The sequence below is a fragment of the Typopeltis vanoorti genome, chromosome 3 (genome assembly GCF_054136105.1).
Source record: "Typopeltis vanoorti isolate ZY-2024b chromosome 3, IOZ_Tvanoo_1.0, whole genome shotgun sequence".
NCBI lineage: Eukaryota > Metazoa > Arthropoda > Arachnida > Uropygi > Thelyphonidae > Typopeltis > Typopeltis vanoorti.
This window is the reverse complement of record NC_143551.1, coordinates 80,820,173-80,839,757: the sequence shown is the minus strand read 5'-3', so window position 1 is coordinate 80,839,757 and position 19,585 is coordinate 80,820,173. Positions and strand designations below refer to the sequence as shown.

General features: G+C 34.8%; 1 protein-coding gene across 1 annotated transcript in view; it reads right to left on the bottom strand.

Annotated features, from left to right (window-relative positions):
* LOC150108314 (uncharacterized) overlaps positions 1-19,585 on the bottom strand; it is a 220,779-nt gene that overhangs the window by 121,770 nt on the left and 79,424 nt on the right. The window contains exons 15-16 of the mRNA XM_090390443.1: positions 8,955-9,199; positions 4,130-5,024 (exon numbers count right to left, since the gene is read on the bottom strand). Of these exons, the coding sequence (XP_090246569.1) occupies positions 4,130-5,024; positions 8,955-9,199 (1,140 nt within the window). The remainder of the gene's footprint in view (positions 1-4,129; positions 5,025-8,954; positions 9,200-19,585) is intronic.

Below are 19,585 nucleotides of genomic sequence, written 5' to 3'. Positions count from 1 at the left end.
GCTAGAAATGATTCTCCGATCGAATGTACCTGGTCAGGTACCAAGGTGGAATGTACCAAGGTGGAATGTTATGGAATGTACCAAGGTGCACACCTAAGATACTTAGGTGTGCACCTTGGCAACACCAAAATATATAACACACTGAACTGGACGCAGCTGCACAATCGTTTTAAACAGGTGCTAGGTAAATGGAACAGCGTTCGTTCCATGTCTTCACTTAGAGGAAGAGTACTAATAGTTAACCAGATGGCTGCTAGTGTCTTATGGCATACCCTCAAAGTACTCACACCTCCTGAAGAATTTCTCCACCACATTCAAAAGGAAATCAAACGTTTCCTCTGGAACAAAACTAACTGGACAACACACCCTCAACTCTGCAAGCCACTCAACAAGGGAGGTCAAGGCCTGATTTCCCTTGAAAACAAGATTCGATCCTTCAGGATAATCCTCCTCCTAAAGACACTTCAATGCAATCACACTTATGTAACCACCTTCGATTACATCACGAAAGCATCCACCAGAGGACTTACACTTTCCACAATCCTCCGAATGGCCAGTCCTGCACCATCTCCTCCTAAACTACCTACCTTTTACAAAGATGCTCTACAGCGATGGAAAAACACAGGACTCCATCACACACTCACAGGATCAACAGAGTCAGCTGTACTTACAGAACCACTATTTTCAAACAAAAACATCACAAGTCTCACAACTGGCCAGCCTTTTCTTTTCCCTACATGGAACTGGGCAGGAATAAGAGTCATAGGAGACCTCCTAACCCACACCCTAAAGTGGAAAGCATTCACAAGCCTACCAATGAATAACCCAAAAACTGAAAAACAATATCAACAGTTGCAAGCCTCCATTATAAAAGCCTATCCAGATATCGCTACACCTCAGGAAATCCGTATTCCTTCTAGAAACTGCTCGGGGCCAATATTTCATCTTGTACAATCTGAAGCCTCACTTCCAATTCATCCCTCCAACTACAAGAAAATATACCACTTCCTCATGTCAGTGTCCCCATCCTCACCATTCTTATATTCAGCCTTAACACTCTCATCTACAAGGCTGCATATACCACACAGTTTTCAGTGGGATCTGCCATATAAATCAAAATGTGCCAAACCAGATTCCGAAATACAGTGGAGATTATGGCATAACATCTTACCAACTCCTTCAAAGCACTACAAATTTAAGCTAAGAGAAACGGATCTGTGTCCATTCTGTGACGTTTCAGGCACCCTGGAACACACATATCTGACCTGCCCTGCAAACAAAGTGATAATCACCTATGCCCTGAATACCGCCTCTAGCACCTGTAACTACACACACAGCCAAGAAGACTACTGGAATTTAGTCCACACAGAAGAAAACAGACACAGAACATGCAATTTCATCTTCATCTGCGCTAAGGCCGTCATCTACAGCTTTTACCTAAAACAGACAAGAAGTAACCAGCACCCATCGATCACTGAAGCTGCACAAACCCTCATGCACATCCTCCGTCGGAAACTAAAAAGCAGGCTTCTATTGGAACTTGAGCACTTCAAAGAAACAAGAACTGTCGCGAAATTCCTAGAGGAGTGGAATCCAATCTGGTACCCTCTTCTGGATTGACGACGACAATGTGCTCCATCTGAATGATAACTCAGAATGAAACTGAACTGTTAATTTTGAATATTCATTTATATCTCTATTGTACACCCGAAAGGAAAATGTTTTTTTCTTTCTCTGTAAATATATACTTATAATATGTAAATAGTCATTGTTGCCTATCGTGTAATGTTTATTTTAACAAGTTAAATAAAAAATAAAAAAAAAAAATCTATCTATCTATCTATCTCTCTCTCCATGGACTGACATTCACCATCAATCTCTCTCGCTTTGCACAAACACATCACCTGTAGAATAAATATTAAAAAAGATCAGATTCAGCCACTACCATTCACTTTTATTCCCGATCTTTAAAATATGTCACAGAAACTTATTTGGCTCAGATATCTGCCATCATTACAAAATCGCTTCCTATTTAACACTTTCATTGCCAAGCTGAAAATTGGAATTTCGTGTGGTGGCCAAATTTTTTTTATATTTTTATTTAGTTAGCGACGTCAACGCGATAACGCGTGATCGGGCGTTTGGTAAGAACTCGCATGGCGTGATCGCGCGATATCGTTCATTGCCAAGCTGAAAATTGGAATTTCGTGTGATGGCCAATTTTTTTTTTTTTTAATTTTATTTAGTTAGCGACGTCAACGCGATAACGCATGATCGGCCGTTTGGTGAGAACTCGCATCGCGCGATATCGCGTGATTGTCAATGAATGTGTTAAGGAATTTCGAATCTCTGCATAATATTTATAAACTTGACTTTATTCACTCTTTATTTGCAGCAAAAGAAGTTCTAAAAAATCTTCTTCCATTATTTATAAAATTCCCCAATTCAGTCATCACTAGTTCTCAATAGAAGTCATTTTGTTTTCGTTATAAAAGGCATATTTCGCATTCCTAACTTTCACACATGATAAACGTACTGGAGCATCTTTCTTCTAGTATATACTACTTAACATATTTTCGATTATGTCCATTTTCTTCGAATTATTATCGGTAACAAAAGAACCATTGAAATGACCCGTTTCTAACCTTCCATAATCCAGCTTCGTACAAAACAGCAAATATTAGTTCAAGTTTCTCAAACTTTCTCAAACTCCACTGCATTTTCATGTCTCTTTTCCTAAAGATTTCCTTGTAGCAGCAGAACTTGCAGAATCACATCACACAGTGCAAACCTCAAGAGCAGATAGTCTGTCCTATGCATGTGACAGCTGTAAACGTTTCTCCAACTATGATATCCCACGCCCTCATGTGAAAATTATCAAACGGGACTATTTCCATTCGAACAATCGTTATTGCTTAGAAACACTTCTCTTTGTATTCATACTTAAATAATAGTTCAAATCAGCATTCCTACTCTGTTTTTCAACTCTTTATTTACATATCTAATAATAATAATAAATAATTCGTAGTACTTCAAGGCCCACGGTCTACCCAGATTGGCTTTTATAACCATAACCATAATTTTATGATTAGGTGGTTAGTCTTATGGCAAAATACATACTTTTGGGTGGATTGTGTGTGTATTCTGACTAGTTTGTTTAGTTGTGGTGTAAAACACCCACTTTTTTTCAGAAGGGGAAAAAGAAGCTTTTACTTCCATATGAGAAAGGCTAACTGACTCATCTTCCATTGGAAATTCCTGATAGAATTTCTTCGCGCCCCAGATAGCATTCGAACTCAGGTCTTTCTAACGAAAGAGCTTTATTGAAACCAGCTGTGTGGGCGTGTATACAGAATCAATACCTTTTTCTCGATGTATCTTTCCTATTTTGTAAATATAAATATGGAAAGACTAACAAGAAGAACATATCGGAAATATGTTCTTCCTGTTAATCATTTGACTACCAATGGTAAAAATGCCAGCTCTATAAGGTCTCGTCCTCCTCCCTCCCTCTCTCTCTCTCTCTCTCTCTCTCTCTCTCTCTCTCTAGTGAATCCGCAATTTTCACATTTTCGACTGTCATCCTTCCTTCTGTAATGCTTCAACGTTCTTGTGCAGATAATAATTATTCAATCAGATCGCAAAAGAATAGGAGTTATATCTTCAATGAATAATAGACTAGAAAATTAATATTTTAATAAGATGTTCTTGTAAACGTGTATCAAAGCAAACTGAATTTTTAATTGAACATTGTGTGTGTGTGTGTGTGTGTGTGTGTGTGTGTGTGTGTGTGTGTGTGTGTGTGTGTGTGTGTGTGTGTGTGTGTGTGTGTGTGTGTGTGTGTGTGTGTGTGTGTGTGTGTGTGTGTGTGTGTGGTGTCAATACACTAAGTGTACTTTATAACTGATGATATTCTAGAGAATTTCGTTCATTTCTTTAAGTTTGGTTACTAGTTGATAACATATTGGTGGGTGAGAGCAAAAAGTTAATTATAAAAACTCAAATTTCCTCATGTAAAATTGAACCCACACAGATATCACTTAGGAAAAATTGCACGACTGTTTATTATTACGTCTAAATATCTTATTTCAGAGCATCATTTTAAAAATAAAAATTATAAATAACCTACCTTATGTGAAGGGAGGTAAAAGAATGCACGTCAGAATTAATATAATCAATTTCAGTATTCCATTTCATTTGTCCATTCTTTATCCCATTCCATTTCATTTGTCCATTCTTTATCCCATTCCATTTCATTTGTCCATTCTTTATCCCATTCCATTTCATTTGTCCATTCTTTGTTCCATTCTTCTTCCCGTTCTTCTTTCCGTTCTTCTTCCCTTTCTTCTTTCCGTTTTTCTTTCCATTTTTCTTTCCATTCTTATTTCCGTCTATATCGACAACATAACACTCTGCAGACAAACACGAGTAAAACGACTTTATCCATACAGATATAATCTCTGAAGTACAACTCTGAAACATGGTTCTGTCATTCCAATTTCCAGAATAAAATCCCTTCCCTAAAGCAGCAGGAGTATTATAATTTGAATATCCACGTAGTGCTGATATATCCCGGGGACTATCGCCGTCGTCTTTTTCATCTGCCGCGTTATCAAAAAGCCTTCTTTTTTCATGTTCTTTTCTTTCTATAAACCTTCGATGTTTTTGAGCAGTATTCATAGGAAAGTTTTCAAGATTCCTCTTTTTTATGACATGTCTACCAAACTTTTCCTCCGAAGATCGTTTCGCATTATCGAAGATGTCCGCACCTTTTGAGATACCACGACCTTCTTTAAAACCGCTGTCATTTTCCATCACATTCACGTATTTGTTGGTGTTATTTACATCAGCTTCTGAAGATGGCGATCTTTTCTTTTCAAAATTAATATTGGCCATGCTTATCTTTTGATACGCTTCGAGTGTTTGATTTTCTTTTCCCGTGTATAAACTGATCAGATCTGGGATTTTATCTTTATGAATAGAATCTTGGAAGACGATGTGTTTTTCAAGAATTTCACTTCCGGCTGCAATAGATAAATAATATTTATAAGAATTATTACTTATAAGTATGACAAGTATTACTTAATCACAGAATTTATTTATGGATCATGCGTCATTATTACAGATCAGTTACTAATTGTTGAATTCAATTGAAATTAAGGTTATTAAATTATTGATAAGTCAAGATGTTAAGGTGTAAAGTCTGTGGTTCGTAACAGAATTAAACAGAAAAACGAAAAATGTTTTTTGTAAAAAAAAATCATGTTTTATACCTTAACCATACAATTTTAATGCATTTATGTACAAAAGAAAAGTACTTCATTTGGATTAATTGCAAATAATATAATAATTTTGCAGAAGAATATAACGTTTAAAGACTTATAATTAGATGTATGCAGTTAACACATAAATTTTTTTAAATAAAAATTTAAACTATAATTTACATATAAACTTATCACAAAAACGAAGACGATTGTTTGATCTGATAATAAAAGTCTCTTGTCAGTGTAAAATCCATTCTGGAATCCCATGTGTGCAAAGCTCTGTACACTAAGTGCATTTTCTTCATATTACACATATGCAGAGTCTTGTCGAAATAGAATGACTCCCGTCCAAATGTTCGTAGACCCTCCTTCTTTCTACTGGAAGTGCTACTACGCGGCATGCCATCGATTCTATAAGATCTTGCCGCGTAGTCAAGATTACGTATTTTTTCTGTAGCTCTGCGAGTGTTCAGAATAGAGGATCTCTACACGTAATCCCAGAGATGTTCTATGGGAGAAGGGGGTTAGATCCGGCGATTCGTTTTCGGGGAAACCGCTCTTGAACGATACAGTAAAGTGGAATGGCATATTATCCTACTAGAATACACCCGCGTGCCGTCTGAGAAGATATGAATACATTCTGAGATGGCACGGGTGTGTTCATTGATCACTAAAATAGGTACTTTGTAGCATTCATAGTACAGTGTACAGGTATCAGGAGCTTCAAAATATTCCTAGGAAAACATTCTGCATACCATACTACTACTACGCACTGTTTAAATTCCATTGCATTGCACAGGTTTTCATCTATGGGGTTGAACATGCGGGACCATATGTTTCACCATGAATATCGATGAACAGTGGATGACCATTCCGGCGTGGGGGTGGGGGTGGGGAATACTATTTTGTCCAGTATCCATCCGCTCTTGAGAAACCTTAATTCCGCGAGAACGGCCGATTATATTGTCAGTTTTCTCTATACCGTACTCTACAATCGTGCCTTTTTTCGAAGTCTGTTAATCGCATCCTTGCTCAACAATTGTTGTTCAACGATTTTAAATAAATAGTACGTGTCATAAACACTTTCAGTATCATGTATACTAGCTTTCGTCGTGATATAAGTTCCACTTGGCTGGGTAAAAAGGTGAAATGTTTTGTCTAAAATATTTCATGGAAAAAAACTTAGCTACACATGCCTCAGCATGGTATCATGGTCACATTTTTGATCCTTCTAAGCATACTCTCCGCCAGTTTGTGTATGAGTTAGGTGTTACAAGCATTGACTAAGCGTCCACCATTGACGGCAAAGGTGGACGTGCACGCCCACCATTGCCCGGTGACTGTGCTTTCTGATCAGTACTTGCTGACCAGCCTTTCCTCACGACTAGCGCAAGTCAAGTTTTGGTTATAGTATGCAATGTTCTTTCTCGCAGTTTTTTTATGTCCCACCCACGAAAGGTTTCATAACCCTATACTATTTGTACACCTGTATCGTTGTGGATAAGGATCTTTTCTTCCATTTTTATTAATTTTATATTTTTTTTTTGAGATACGTTTCATTTATTTTTACACAGTCCGGAAATCCTACTCTATAGACCAAACATGGAACCCTTTCGAGTCACTTCAAGCCTCCAATAAGCAGGGCAGGGGTCTTACATCGGGCGATAAAACTAATCGCCCAGCATTATACGTCGTCCTAGAAGTCTTCTATAGGAACGAGATCCAGCGTCATTGCACCAGTCATGTATTTCTAGATTATTTTCTTCAAAATGTACTGTGGCAGCATTTTCATAATAGCAGAATGCACTGTCGATACATTAGTCATAATCCATAAGAGAATGACAAATCAAAAAAAAAAAAAAAATTATTACTTTCTCTAGCTTAAGTTCTCTTTGACCCTCCAATAACACATTCAGCAAATTCTGAATATGACTCGAGCCGCCCCGGCCTTTTATCTCTAAATTTTATTCTTCACAGTAAAAGCTATTACACACACATCACAGCATGAGATCATGATCACATCATCGTACTAGGCATATTCTCCACCAGTTTGTGTATGAGTTAGGTTAGATTAGGTTAGGAGCACTGAATAATTCTGAACCATTTTTATCTCTTACAGATCATTCTTCCTCCAACCACTCTTAATCTCATGTCCTATGGATTCATTAGCACGAAGTTAGGATGACTTCCACAATTCTCCTTTCCACAGCCAGACTACGGATCATTTCTGATGACCCACACTAATATCAGTCTTTATTTCTCACTTACAAATATAAAAAAAAAATAATAATTATATAATTTTAAACCATAACACTCAAGAATAAAGTACGCCGAACTTTGGCGGTCTAGTCGGTATGCACCAACCGAACCTTCTGCATACACCATCATGTTTACGGCCTCGTCAGTAGACCTTATATCCTTCAACCAGCAAACATTAAACTATTACATTGGAGGAAACCATCTACTAGTAAATTAACTTAGGGACGGAAATGTTGGACTTAAAGGGTGTAAATAAGAATAATTTTGCCTTATAAAATATTTGCATTTAAAATGCCAGAACTATTTTGCAAAGATCCTGCCTACCATATAGCCGGCTTGGTTGGCAGAGTGGTTAGCGTATCCGCTCTCCAGCCAAAAGAATGCGGGTTCGAATCCAGCCGTGGACATAGATTTTTGCGATTGTCTGTGAAAATACCAGTGGTGGTGGGCCGTAGATGGCATTGGTGTAGATGCGGTTCGCTGTAATTGTGGATTGAGTGATGTAGACGGAGAGTGGTAGATTAGGTGCCTTCCCTCGATGAGGCTTTGGACTCCTTGGAGGTGTCATGTAATTACATACCAGACATGTTGTAATATGTCTATCGATAATATTAGTATTTAGTAATGTTTTTTTCGTAATTGGTTTCATGGTTATATCGCACAATAATAATTTTATATTAATAAGAGTGGTGAAGCTGGCCAAAATTTCACACTGCAGTAAATCAGTTATCAATGAAGACAAGCGATTCTTCTGTAAGAAAAATTTATAGAATTGTATTTAGCTTAACTTACTGTAAGCATTAAATATAGCACGTGTGTGGTGACGTTTTTTTTTATTATGCAACAAATATTAGGAAGCAATATTTTCGCATCAGTTTTTTTTTTTTTTTTTTTACATTTACGAAATATTCCGCTATTTCTTAAATTTAATCCATTCAGAGAAATAAGTGATATCACAAGAAATTAAGTTCAAATCTCTTTGCTATCCAGCAAACCATGGAAGCACCTTCTCATAATGAGAAAAATGTGAGGAATTTAGTACCAATAAATAGAATACAGATCAATCATTTAATAAACATCAAATGTAGTTTACTTTCCTCATTCACTGTTCTCTCTTCTGTCTCTTATAATAAACCGAATATGAGAGTAACATAACTCTTAGCAAACCGATTGTCACTAGTATTTTATTTCCTTTCGGACATGCTTTTTATAAAAACGCAGGATTCATTCCCAAAGTCAAAATCCCATTTCAAACACATTTACGAACACACACTCAGAGAGAGAGAGAGAGAGAATGAGAGGAAGTGAGACTACTCTTCACTATCACTTCTTCACTCTACGGCCCGAAACATTATCTCTAAATGATGATGATTTTCGCGTTTAGCAAAATAATTATCATTAGAATAAATGACTGCATTATTTTGTACTCACATATAGCCTCATCAACGTCACTTTGCACTTTTTTGTCGCTCTGACTTGATGATTTGTTGCTCAGACTGTTGATCGAATATCGTCCTTCAAAATCTGGAACTTTCAGTAATACACTCTTCTTCATTTGGTAGGAGTGTGAAGCCATAAAACCAATAAAAGAAACTATTTCCTTCAAAACCGTAATCACTTGAAATGAACAAGGTTTCAATGACTTTCTCAAACAGATCTGTAGTTTCTCCTTTAACCTAAAACATAAATTATTTCTTAAAGAAAAACACATGTAATTGTTCATCCAAAGAGTTTGCATTTATAATTTTAATTACTACACTGTAATTTTCAAGATGTTATAATTTGATCATTTAAATGCATGGTCAGTTCAATTTCAGTTATTATAAAAGCAGTAATCATGGAAGATTTGCGCCTCAAGATTAATTTTCAACATCTCATTATGTTTCTAAGATTATTATATAGACTACAGCATATCGTTATGTGTAAGATATCTTTCAATTAATGAACTTAAAATGGTGCATGTTGACATGGAAACTATTAAACAAAAGGATAATAATTACCGTTATGGGTTTAAAGCTCTGCGTATAGTAATTGCTAAACTTAAATTTCCGAATGCAAAGAGTTTTTGCTGATTTTTTTCGTAAAATAACAATTTAGATTTATAATCATTTGTTCAATAACGTTCAATATATTCAATGATCCCAAGAAAAGTTTTAAAACTACAATCATATTCTTACATGTAAAATATTATTGTATAATAACATTTTCTTATAGTATATTCGGGGCAGAGCTGACTACTACCGCGTGCGTCCCCAGGTGGCGGATCGGGGAACAGCCTTCAGATATGGAGGTTAGCTGCGATATAAGCAGAGCAATCTGGCGAATAAGCAGCCGTGGACCAACAGCGACTGAGCTATCAGGGCGTGGGGGAGCAGAAGTGGCAACTCTGTCTCACTTAAAACCTCACAAAGCCCAATGACAACTCGGTGACATGGCGAGTAGTGCCGCCATTAAATAAGTACCTACTGGGGTCACCGCCCCTGACATTGGGAAGCAGCATTGTCAGTACTGACACAAGGTTGAAGCCAAATGATGACGGAAAAGCTTGTGATCAGAGATTTTCAGATGGCAATATGATTATATTGTGTACGTCTGTAATACTGCGGAGCAGAAAGCAAATGGAGAAACTACTGCTCTACCTTATCTCCAGAACAACCACCATGGCGAGCAAACCCTTACAATTGGCCCCAAGTTCCCGGCGTCCCTTAAATGGGACAGGGGTGCGAAGAATCTCCGGGCTCAAAATGGTGTCCACTTTTAAAATTGCAACTTGGAATGTCAGAACTCTGTATGAAGCTGGCAAATTAAGAAATGCCACAAGAGAATTGAAGAGGCTGGGCATCCGGATTTTGGGAATTTGCGAGACAAGATGGCCAGGATCTGGAAAGTGTCAACAAGATAATATGACAATGTATTACTCTGGGAATGATGAGAACAAACATCGACATGGTGTAGCTGTAATAGTAGATGAAGAAATCAATAAATCAGTAATAAATTGGATTCCATTTTCTGAAAGGATAATGCTGTTACAACTTAAGGGAAACCCCGTTAACATAAATATCATCCAAGCTTATGCACCCACAGCTGACAAAAGTGAAGATGTTGAAGAGTTTTATGAACACCTAAAAGAGATTAAAAACCTAACAAAGAAACATGATATAAACATAGTGATGGGTGACTTCAATGCAAAGTGGGAAGAGGGGGTGATGGAGAAATTGTTGGCGAACATGGCTTAGGCACCAGAAATGACAGAGGAGATCACCTAGTCCAATTCTGTCAGGAAGAAGATCTAACAATAGCAAATACCTGGTTTAAACTTCCACCCAGAAGACTGTACACTTGGAAATCGCCTCAAGATAACCAACATAATATTGTCAGAAATCAAATTGATTATATACTGATAAATAAAAGATTCCACAGTAGTATAAAGAGTGCAAAGACTTATCCTGGAGCAGATATCTCATCAGACCACAATCCCATAGTTGCAGAAGTACGTCTTAGATTAAAATCAGCTAAAAAATCACAAAAGAAGAAAAAGAAAATTGATGTAGAAAAACTGAAAGACCCGAACATAAATAAAAGTGCCAAGACACAGCTTAACCTGCGATTACAACAGATTAACATAGAAGAAAATAAAAGTGTGGAATCTCTTTGGAATAGCTTAAAGAATGCCATCGTAACAACAAGTATTGAAGAAGTAGGTTATGTGAATAATATAAAACAACAGGAATGTATGACAGATGAGATTCTTTCTCTTATTGATACAAGAAGAATGTATAAAAACAAAGACCTAGCCAGGTATACAGAAACACATAACATCATCAAGAAAAAAATAAAAGAAGCCAAGGAAAATTGGATGAAAAATTTATGTACTGAAATTGAACTGCTTCAGAAACAACATGATAATTTCAATCTGTATAAGAAAATCAACGAAATTTCCGGAAAACTGAGGAAAAAGCAAATAGTGTCTCTAAGAGACGAAAATGGAAAAATAGTTCTAGAAGAAGAGAATAAAGCACAGATTTGGATAAAATATGTAACAGAACTTTTCAATGATACTAGACAGAAGCCTATAAATATAAAAGATAACATTCAAGGACCAGCAATCATGAAATGCGAAATAGAGAATGCTATACAAACAAGTAAAACAGGAAAAGCCAGTGGACCAGATGGTGTGCAAACAGAATTTTTAAAATTAATCGAACCAGATAACATCAAACTTCTTGAAAAACTATTTAATAAAATATATGAAAGTGATGAATTTCCATCAGATTGGCTCAAATCTACATTTATCACTATCCCAAAAGAAACCCAAAGCGAATTCCTGTGGTGACTTCAGACTTATTAGTCTAATGAGCCAAACATTAAAAATATTTTTGAAAGTAATTCAGAATCGCATTTATAGAAAAAGTGAAGAAACTCTAAGTGAAACACAATTCGGCTTTCGGAATGGTTTTGGTACTAGAGAGGCCCTTTTCTGTACCCAAATAGTGATACAAAAATGCATAGAAAAACAGAAATCTGTCTTTATGTGTTTCATAGATTTTGAAAAAGCATTCGACAAAGTCAGACACACCAACTTAATAGAAATCCTTCAACAAATAAGGCTAGATGAACAAGACATAAGACTAATAACAAATCTGTATTGGAATCAGTCAGCTACCGTTCAATTAGACAACATTACCACCAGTGATATTAACATCGAAAGAGGAGTGAGACAAGGATGTGTGCTCTCACCACTCCTGTTCAACATATATGCAGAGGTAATCTTTAAAAAAAGCATTGGAAGAATGTCCAGAGGGAATCACAATAAATAGAAAGATTGTTAACAACCTACGATATGCAGATGACACCGTGCTAATTGCAGATAACATTATGGATTTCCAAAAACTCGTTGACAGAGTATACATAGAAAGCCAAAGAATGGGAATAAATATAAACATCAACAAGACAAAATACATGATCATCAGCAAACATCCAGCCTCATCAATGAAACTGACACTCAATGGGAAAAATATTAATCAAGTGTCAAGATATAAATATCTTGGTTGCTGGCTTAATGAACGGTGGGATCCAGAAATAGATATAACGACAAGGATTGAAGTTGCACGGCAGTCCTTCATGAAAATGAGAACACTATTCTGCAATAAAGACCTAAACATGGAAGTCAGATGCCGAATTCTGAAATGCTACGTGTGGTCTATTCTGCTCTATGGAGTTGAAACATGGACATTGAAGGCGACAACCATCAAGAAAATCGAAGCCTTTGAGATGTGGCTATACAGAAGAATGCTAAAGATATCATGGACAGAAAAAATTACCAATGAAGATGTCTTAAAATCCATTGGCAAAGCTAAACATCTTGTACAAATAATCAAGAAACGAAAAACATCATATCTTGGACACATCATGAGAAACAGCAAATACCAACTTCTACAAACTATTTTGGTAGGAAGAATTGATGGCAAAGGAACTAGAGGAAGAAAAAGAATATCAAGGTTTGACAACATCAAGACGTGGACAGGAAAGAGCAGTGCACAACTGCTCAGATTAGCACAAGAGCGCAGTTTGTTCGCCAAGATGGTCGCTGACCTTCGATAGAAGATAGCACAATAAGAAGAAGATAGTATATTCAGTGCGAATTCAAACTCTTGGATAAGTGACGAATGTTGAATTCGCATTGAATATGTTAACATGAAAATTTTAATCATGTGATTCCATGAGAAATCGCATATGACAGCTCTCAACGTCCCGATATGCTGTTTAAATGATTATATAGATTATAATGACAAGATTATAAAAACAATATTATTATAAAAATATCAAAACATATATTACAAAGATATATAAAGTTCACATTTTGAAATCAGAACCATACAGAAACTTTTGAAGAAAAGGTTTCTGCCTGGTCTCTGACGAAAACCAATCAGTTTGAAACAGCTGTCAGACCAGTGAAACCTTATCAAAAGAACTAATAGGAGGCGAATATACGGACGCTTTTTGCGTTCGTGGCTCCTGTAAGGTTCGGCTAGGGCAACTCGTAGTATGGCGGCGAGTGTATTCCCGCAAGCTCTCTGGTCAATTTTCGCAAGAAACTTTTATAGTTTCTGTATTCGGCTTTGAAATGATGTTGGATTTAATATCCACTTAATTTATATAATTTCAGAGAAAATTCTAAGACAAATTCCTGACTAATGATAAAGGCAAGAATGCGCTGGATTTCGAGTTAGATCTTCGAGTAGTCATTATTCATCCTGTGTTTAGATATAAAAATATGCGAAATTTCGCATGGAGAGAACACCCACAAAAGTCTGATTGGTTATTCTTTCAGATTGGAACAGGATAAACTAAATTTGCGTATTCAACTCAAGCAATGCAACTTCAATCGAAAAAAAAAGAGTAAGAGTTAGAAAACACCAACCAAACCTTAGAGATCTCCAACTGCAAAATCTGAAGAAAATATCGATGATTGACTCAAGGGGGCAAGTGATGAATCAGTCTGTAATGAAAGAATTAGCAGAACTTCATAGTAAATTTACGAAGTTAAAGCGACAATCTTGAACAAATAGAAGCGGTTCGAAAATTTCTAGTCTCATAAGCAAGCAAAAAAACAACACCAGAAAACTTGGAGTTTTCATTTCCCAAAATATGCAAATTGGCAAGAAGAACAGTCAAAATTAACAGACAATACATTTCCTCATAGCCTTGTTTCAGCCGTTCTTCAAACACAACAACTTCTCTTTTTGTAAGCATTTCTATGAAATGATAATTCACATTACTGTACTCTAGATAGTACTCTTTTTTTTTAAGGGGAGGGGGTGGAAAAGGAGAAGATGAAACTTCTGCTGATATCGTCTCCAAAACGCACAATAAGTAAGATACATGCAGAATGATTATTATTATTTGCTAAAATATTATTTCGATGCCAACTACAGGACAGCTAGAAATACATGCCTTATAAAAGACCTCAGACAACTAATTATATCACATATAAATATTATAATCAGTACGGAAAGGCTACTCGAAGGTTCTACATCCCAGATATGCTAAATAAACTGCCTTTTGAATACATGAACCTTACAAACTACAACAGCCTGAAAAGAGCCTTAAACACATACTATGAAAAAGAAATACGTACTCTACATACCTTACAAACTTAATGAAACACAATATATTAGTTCAGGCTTTCTAGTTCAGCGACGCGTCATGAAATTCTAAATTATCATGTGTGTGTGTGTGTGTGTGTGTGTGTGTGTGTGTGTGTGTGTGTGTGTGTGTGTGTGTGTGTGTGGTGAAAATCAGACCTATCAAATATCAGCCTAAGTCCATCACAGAAGTCAAACAGTCAAACCAATAAACAATAACTAACCGGTGTCATCCTAGATAAGCTTACTAAAAAGCTTCCAGGATGCAAGCTGAGAAATTACATCTCAACCGAGATACAAACATAAAGGGGAAAAAATCCAATTATTACATTAAGTGCTGTAGTTGCAGCGCTTAAATTTATTAAAGCAAAAATTTTAAATATACATAATTTATTGTTATTGTATAAAAAATATAAAAATGTAATCTTATTCAACAGCAACTATAACTTACCAACTACAAAAACTATTATAAATACATTATACAAACAAAACGAAAAAATGTATGAATTTCATTGTTAAAAAAACCAGAACATGGCTCGTAAACGTATGATATATAATCATAATTATAATAATAAAAATCATTGAATTTAAAAATTATTATTATTATTATATTATTTAAAAAAATTGTGTATATGTAAATAGGCTGTATATAATAATAAGCTATTATATTGATATTTAAAATAAAATAAAAAATAAATAAATAAAATAAATATTTAAATTAAGAAGATATTAAATCCCACATTATTTCAAAGCCGAATAATGTGGTATTCATTATTCTTGTTATTTAATTAATTCTTATTTCTTCGTTATTAATTTATTATATATATATTTTATAATCATATTATATATTTTTATATTATATATATTTTATATATTATATATATTTTCTAATTAATTCTTATTATTTATTTAATTATATTATTTAAGTAAGAAATAAAATAAAAATAAAAAAACTTTATGTACATTTATATTTTTAAAAAAATCACTACTCTACATTTGTACTGAACAGAAAATGTAATAGTATACTTTACTGTATATATGTAAATACTCTGTATGATGATAAATAAAATGTTATTAGTTTAAAAAAATTAGAAGAAGAAGAAGATTATTATTATTATTATTATTATTATTATTATTACTACGGCAAAGCAGCCCGAAACTTCTACATACCTGACATGATAAGCAAACTGCCGTTCGACGACAGAAACCTAAGAACATACAGAGAGCTGAAACAGGCGCTATATAAATATTATAGCGAGAATGAAAATTTGAGCAATTCCTGTTTCTCCCTCTCTCTCTCTCTCTCCCCCCCCCACAAAACCTATGACAAACCCCTCTCAAAAACCACCACTATAAGAACACAAACAAACAAACACAATATGTCCAAATCCAACCCGACTTGCAAAAAGAAAAAAAAAAGTTAAACTGTGTAATAGCAGTTGAAGTCTTCCAAGCACGTACCATCAAACAGTAAAATCATCACCTGGCTTGCGACCAGTATAGAAATATAACCACGAAACCACCACCATCTATCATCTATTATCTTCCTCAGATAAGCTCTGCTATGCTTAGCTTCGGGGAAGAAATCAGAAATGCCTCCGAAAGAAAGAATATAATAGATTTTACAGAAAAAAAAGACCTAAACCTGTTGTGAATATGCAATCAGAATATACAATCATAATTTTAATAATAAAAAAAGGAAAACAAATGTAATCAATGTATGTAATGTAATGGACCAATCATATGGAATCAAACTCACGTAATGTATGTATCATACGTAATCAAATGTATGTACGCAATGTAAGTATCACGTGTAATTTAAATATGTAATCATAAATTGTAATTAAAAATTATTATTATTATTATTATTATTATTATTATCATCATCATCATCATATTTTATATATTATAATATTAATAAAATCTTATTAATAATATTTTATTAATAATATTTTATAATATTAATAAAATATTATTAACTTGCAAGTATCTGTTATTCACAATTATAATGTATTGTAAATTATATATATATATATATATATATATGGATTAAAATTCAAATTGTATTCAATGAATTCCTTTCATCAAGCCAAACATGTTATTTTAAAAACTGTAAGCATCTGTTAAGTAATAATAAGTAAGTCATAAGTTTTCAAAGTTCGAAGTATGTGGTGGTCAACCACACGAGAACAGAACAAAAAAAGTCGCCATCATAAGAAATCACACAAAGATCACCAAAACCAGAAATATGAAGTACTACAAATGCCAGAAAGATTTAACGGAGGACGAAAACCACATAATGCAGGAACTGTCAGAGAAATATGCATTTTCTATGTTCGGGACTGTCCGAGACCACTTGGCAACAAAAAGTGAATGTGAAGCATGACAAGTGGAAGTGCCCACATTGTAGAGAAGACAAAAGAACATCGCCTACAACTGGAGGCGGAAAACAGCCAACACTGAAAACAGCAGGAGGCGGTAAAACAGCTAACGTAGGAATCAACAGTAGAGGAAATGAAAAACAAAGAACACAACAACAGAAACCCAGATGAGCCAACTTTGAATGCATTACTCGAAAATAGATTACAAAACCTAAAAGACTGTTTAATCAATTTTGTTGGATTAAAAATTAAAAACAGCGTTAAAGAGCTAACGGAAAGACAGCATTAAGTACTTAAAGAGACAGCGGAACTACGGCAAGAACTAAATTCTTTAAAACAACATTATGAACTCCTAAACCCAACAGCAGTATAAAAATGATGTAATTTCTTCATAGATTTCTCCCAGAAATTCAAACGATATCCAGTTGGTACATCGATAACCTCACAAAGGGAAAAGAGAAGGTGTTCATCTACCTCCCCCAGTCGTGGTGCGACTCACTTACAGTCAGATAAAAGTTAACCTCATAAAATCTAGCAAGATTAAAAAACCAGCAGTCAAGGATCTGAATGGAACTCACGACAAAACCCCAATATACTGGTCCGAATACTTACGAGTAACAGCAGATTGTCAGAAACTATTCTACCATGCAGGGAAAGTAAAAACAGAATAAAATTATCAATTTATATGAATAAAAGACAGCAAAATATTCCTTAAAAAGACACAAGATGCAAAGACAATTCAAATAAAATCCGCAGACGACCTAAACAGGCTGCCACATTAAAAGGAACACTAATGAGCCGTAAAGAAGTAAACAACGCACCACCAACCTATATGAACGCAGACGTAATCACCCGGGATCATGACAGTTGCCACAATCTAAACGCGACAACAGAATGTAAACAGGTGACTACCCCCAAAAAAGGAATATCTATTTTTCATAGCAACATCAGGAGCATTCAAAAATACTGGCTGACTCTGCAAGCTTATCTGAAGGAAGATATAGACAACATAGACATTTTAATACTAACAGACGTATCCACAACAAACGAAGAGGCAACCATCTACCAAACGTGAAACTTTCAACTACACAAACACTGTAGACAAACTAAACTAGGCGGTGATATAATAATTTTAGCAAACAAAAATTAGAAGTAACAGAAATAAACTATAAATTAGAATTTGCAGAAAACAGATTCATCGAAGTTAAAAATATCAAACCAGAGAACTGTTTGATAATGAACGCAATATACAGACCACACAATTTAAGCACCACAAAATTTCTAGATGAATTAATCAGATGGCTTTCTGCCATGGACGAAAGCGCCACAGAATACCTGATAATAATAGGTGACATGAATATGAGCATTAGAAACAGGCAGATCATTATTCACAGCATTACAGTTACATACTGAACCAGAAGCCTTAAAACTTACTGAGAAAACTACAAACCAGTATAACAGCAGCATTATAGTAACCGACCAAATCAGAAAAACAGACTGGATGCAGATAGCATATTCAGACTCTACTGACGTTGTATATAATAATATTAAACTTGCATTTAATAAAATATATAACAAAGCATTAACAAAAATAAAATACGCTCCCACAATAAACAGAAATCCATGGACAACAGACAACATATTAATAGACATACAAAGAAAAGATGCCCTATGGAAACAACTTAAGAAGTCGCCAAACAATATCGTTTTACAAGCTGAATACAAAAGAAAACGAAATCTCTTAACAACATAGATCATAATGGCAAAAAGAAACTACTACAGAAACAAATTAACAACTCAGAACGACATAAAGGAAACTTACCACCTGATCAATGAAATGCTGGACAATACCTACAAAACTACTGTCTCGGAAACAATCAAACACAACTTTGCTTGCGAGCCCAAATCCCTCAAACAGTTGACAAACAACTTTAATCCGCACTTCGCTGACTCTGTCCAAAAAAAATGCAAGAAACATTCTGCACTCACAGAAGGTTTCCTCAAAGCTTCTGCGAGTTAAGATAAGCTCGCAGAAGCTTTGAGGAAGAAAGAAGAAATTCCATCCAAACAAATTATTATTACTATTATTATTGTGTATATATAATAGTAATATGTTTTATATAAGTATATAAATGGAATAATTTATATAAAATTATTCCATAACCAATATCGTTAAAATGAAAAAGATCACTCTTAGCATATTAAACGAATCATTGTAAAGATGCATGTCAAAAAATGTACAATACATTATTACAGTATTATTAATATTTATGAATATATATACACGTATATATAATATATATGCAGCACTTAGTACTGAAGTTTGTAAAATTATAAGTTGGAATGTCACTCAAGATGATTATTGTATATGTGTGAACAATTTAGAAATCAATATAAAAAAATATTAGAAATCGAAAAATATATCATTATTATTATTATTGTTATTTTTATTATTAGAAGAAGAAGAAGATTAAAAGAAAAGGGGGATCATCCACCCAGTACCACTATCGGTATACATACCGCTGCATTAGTAACA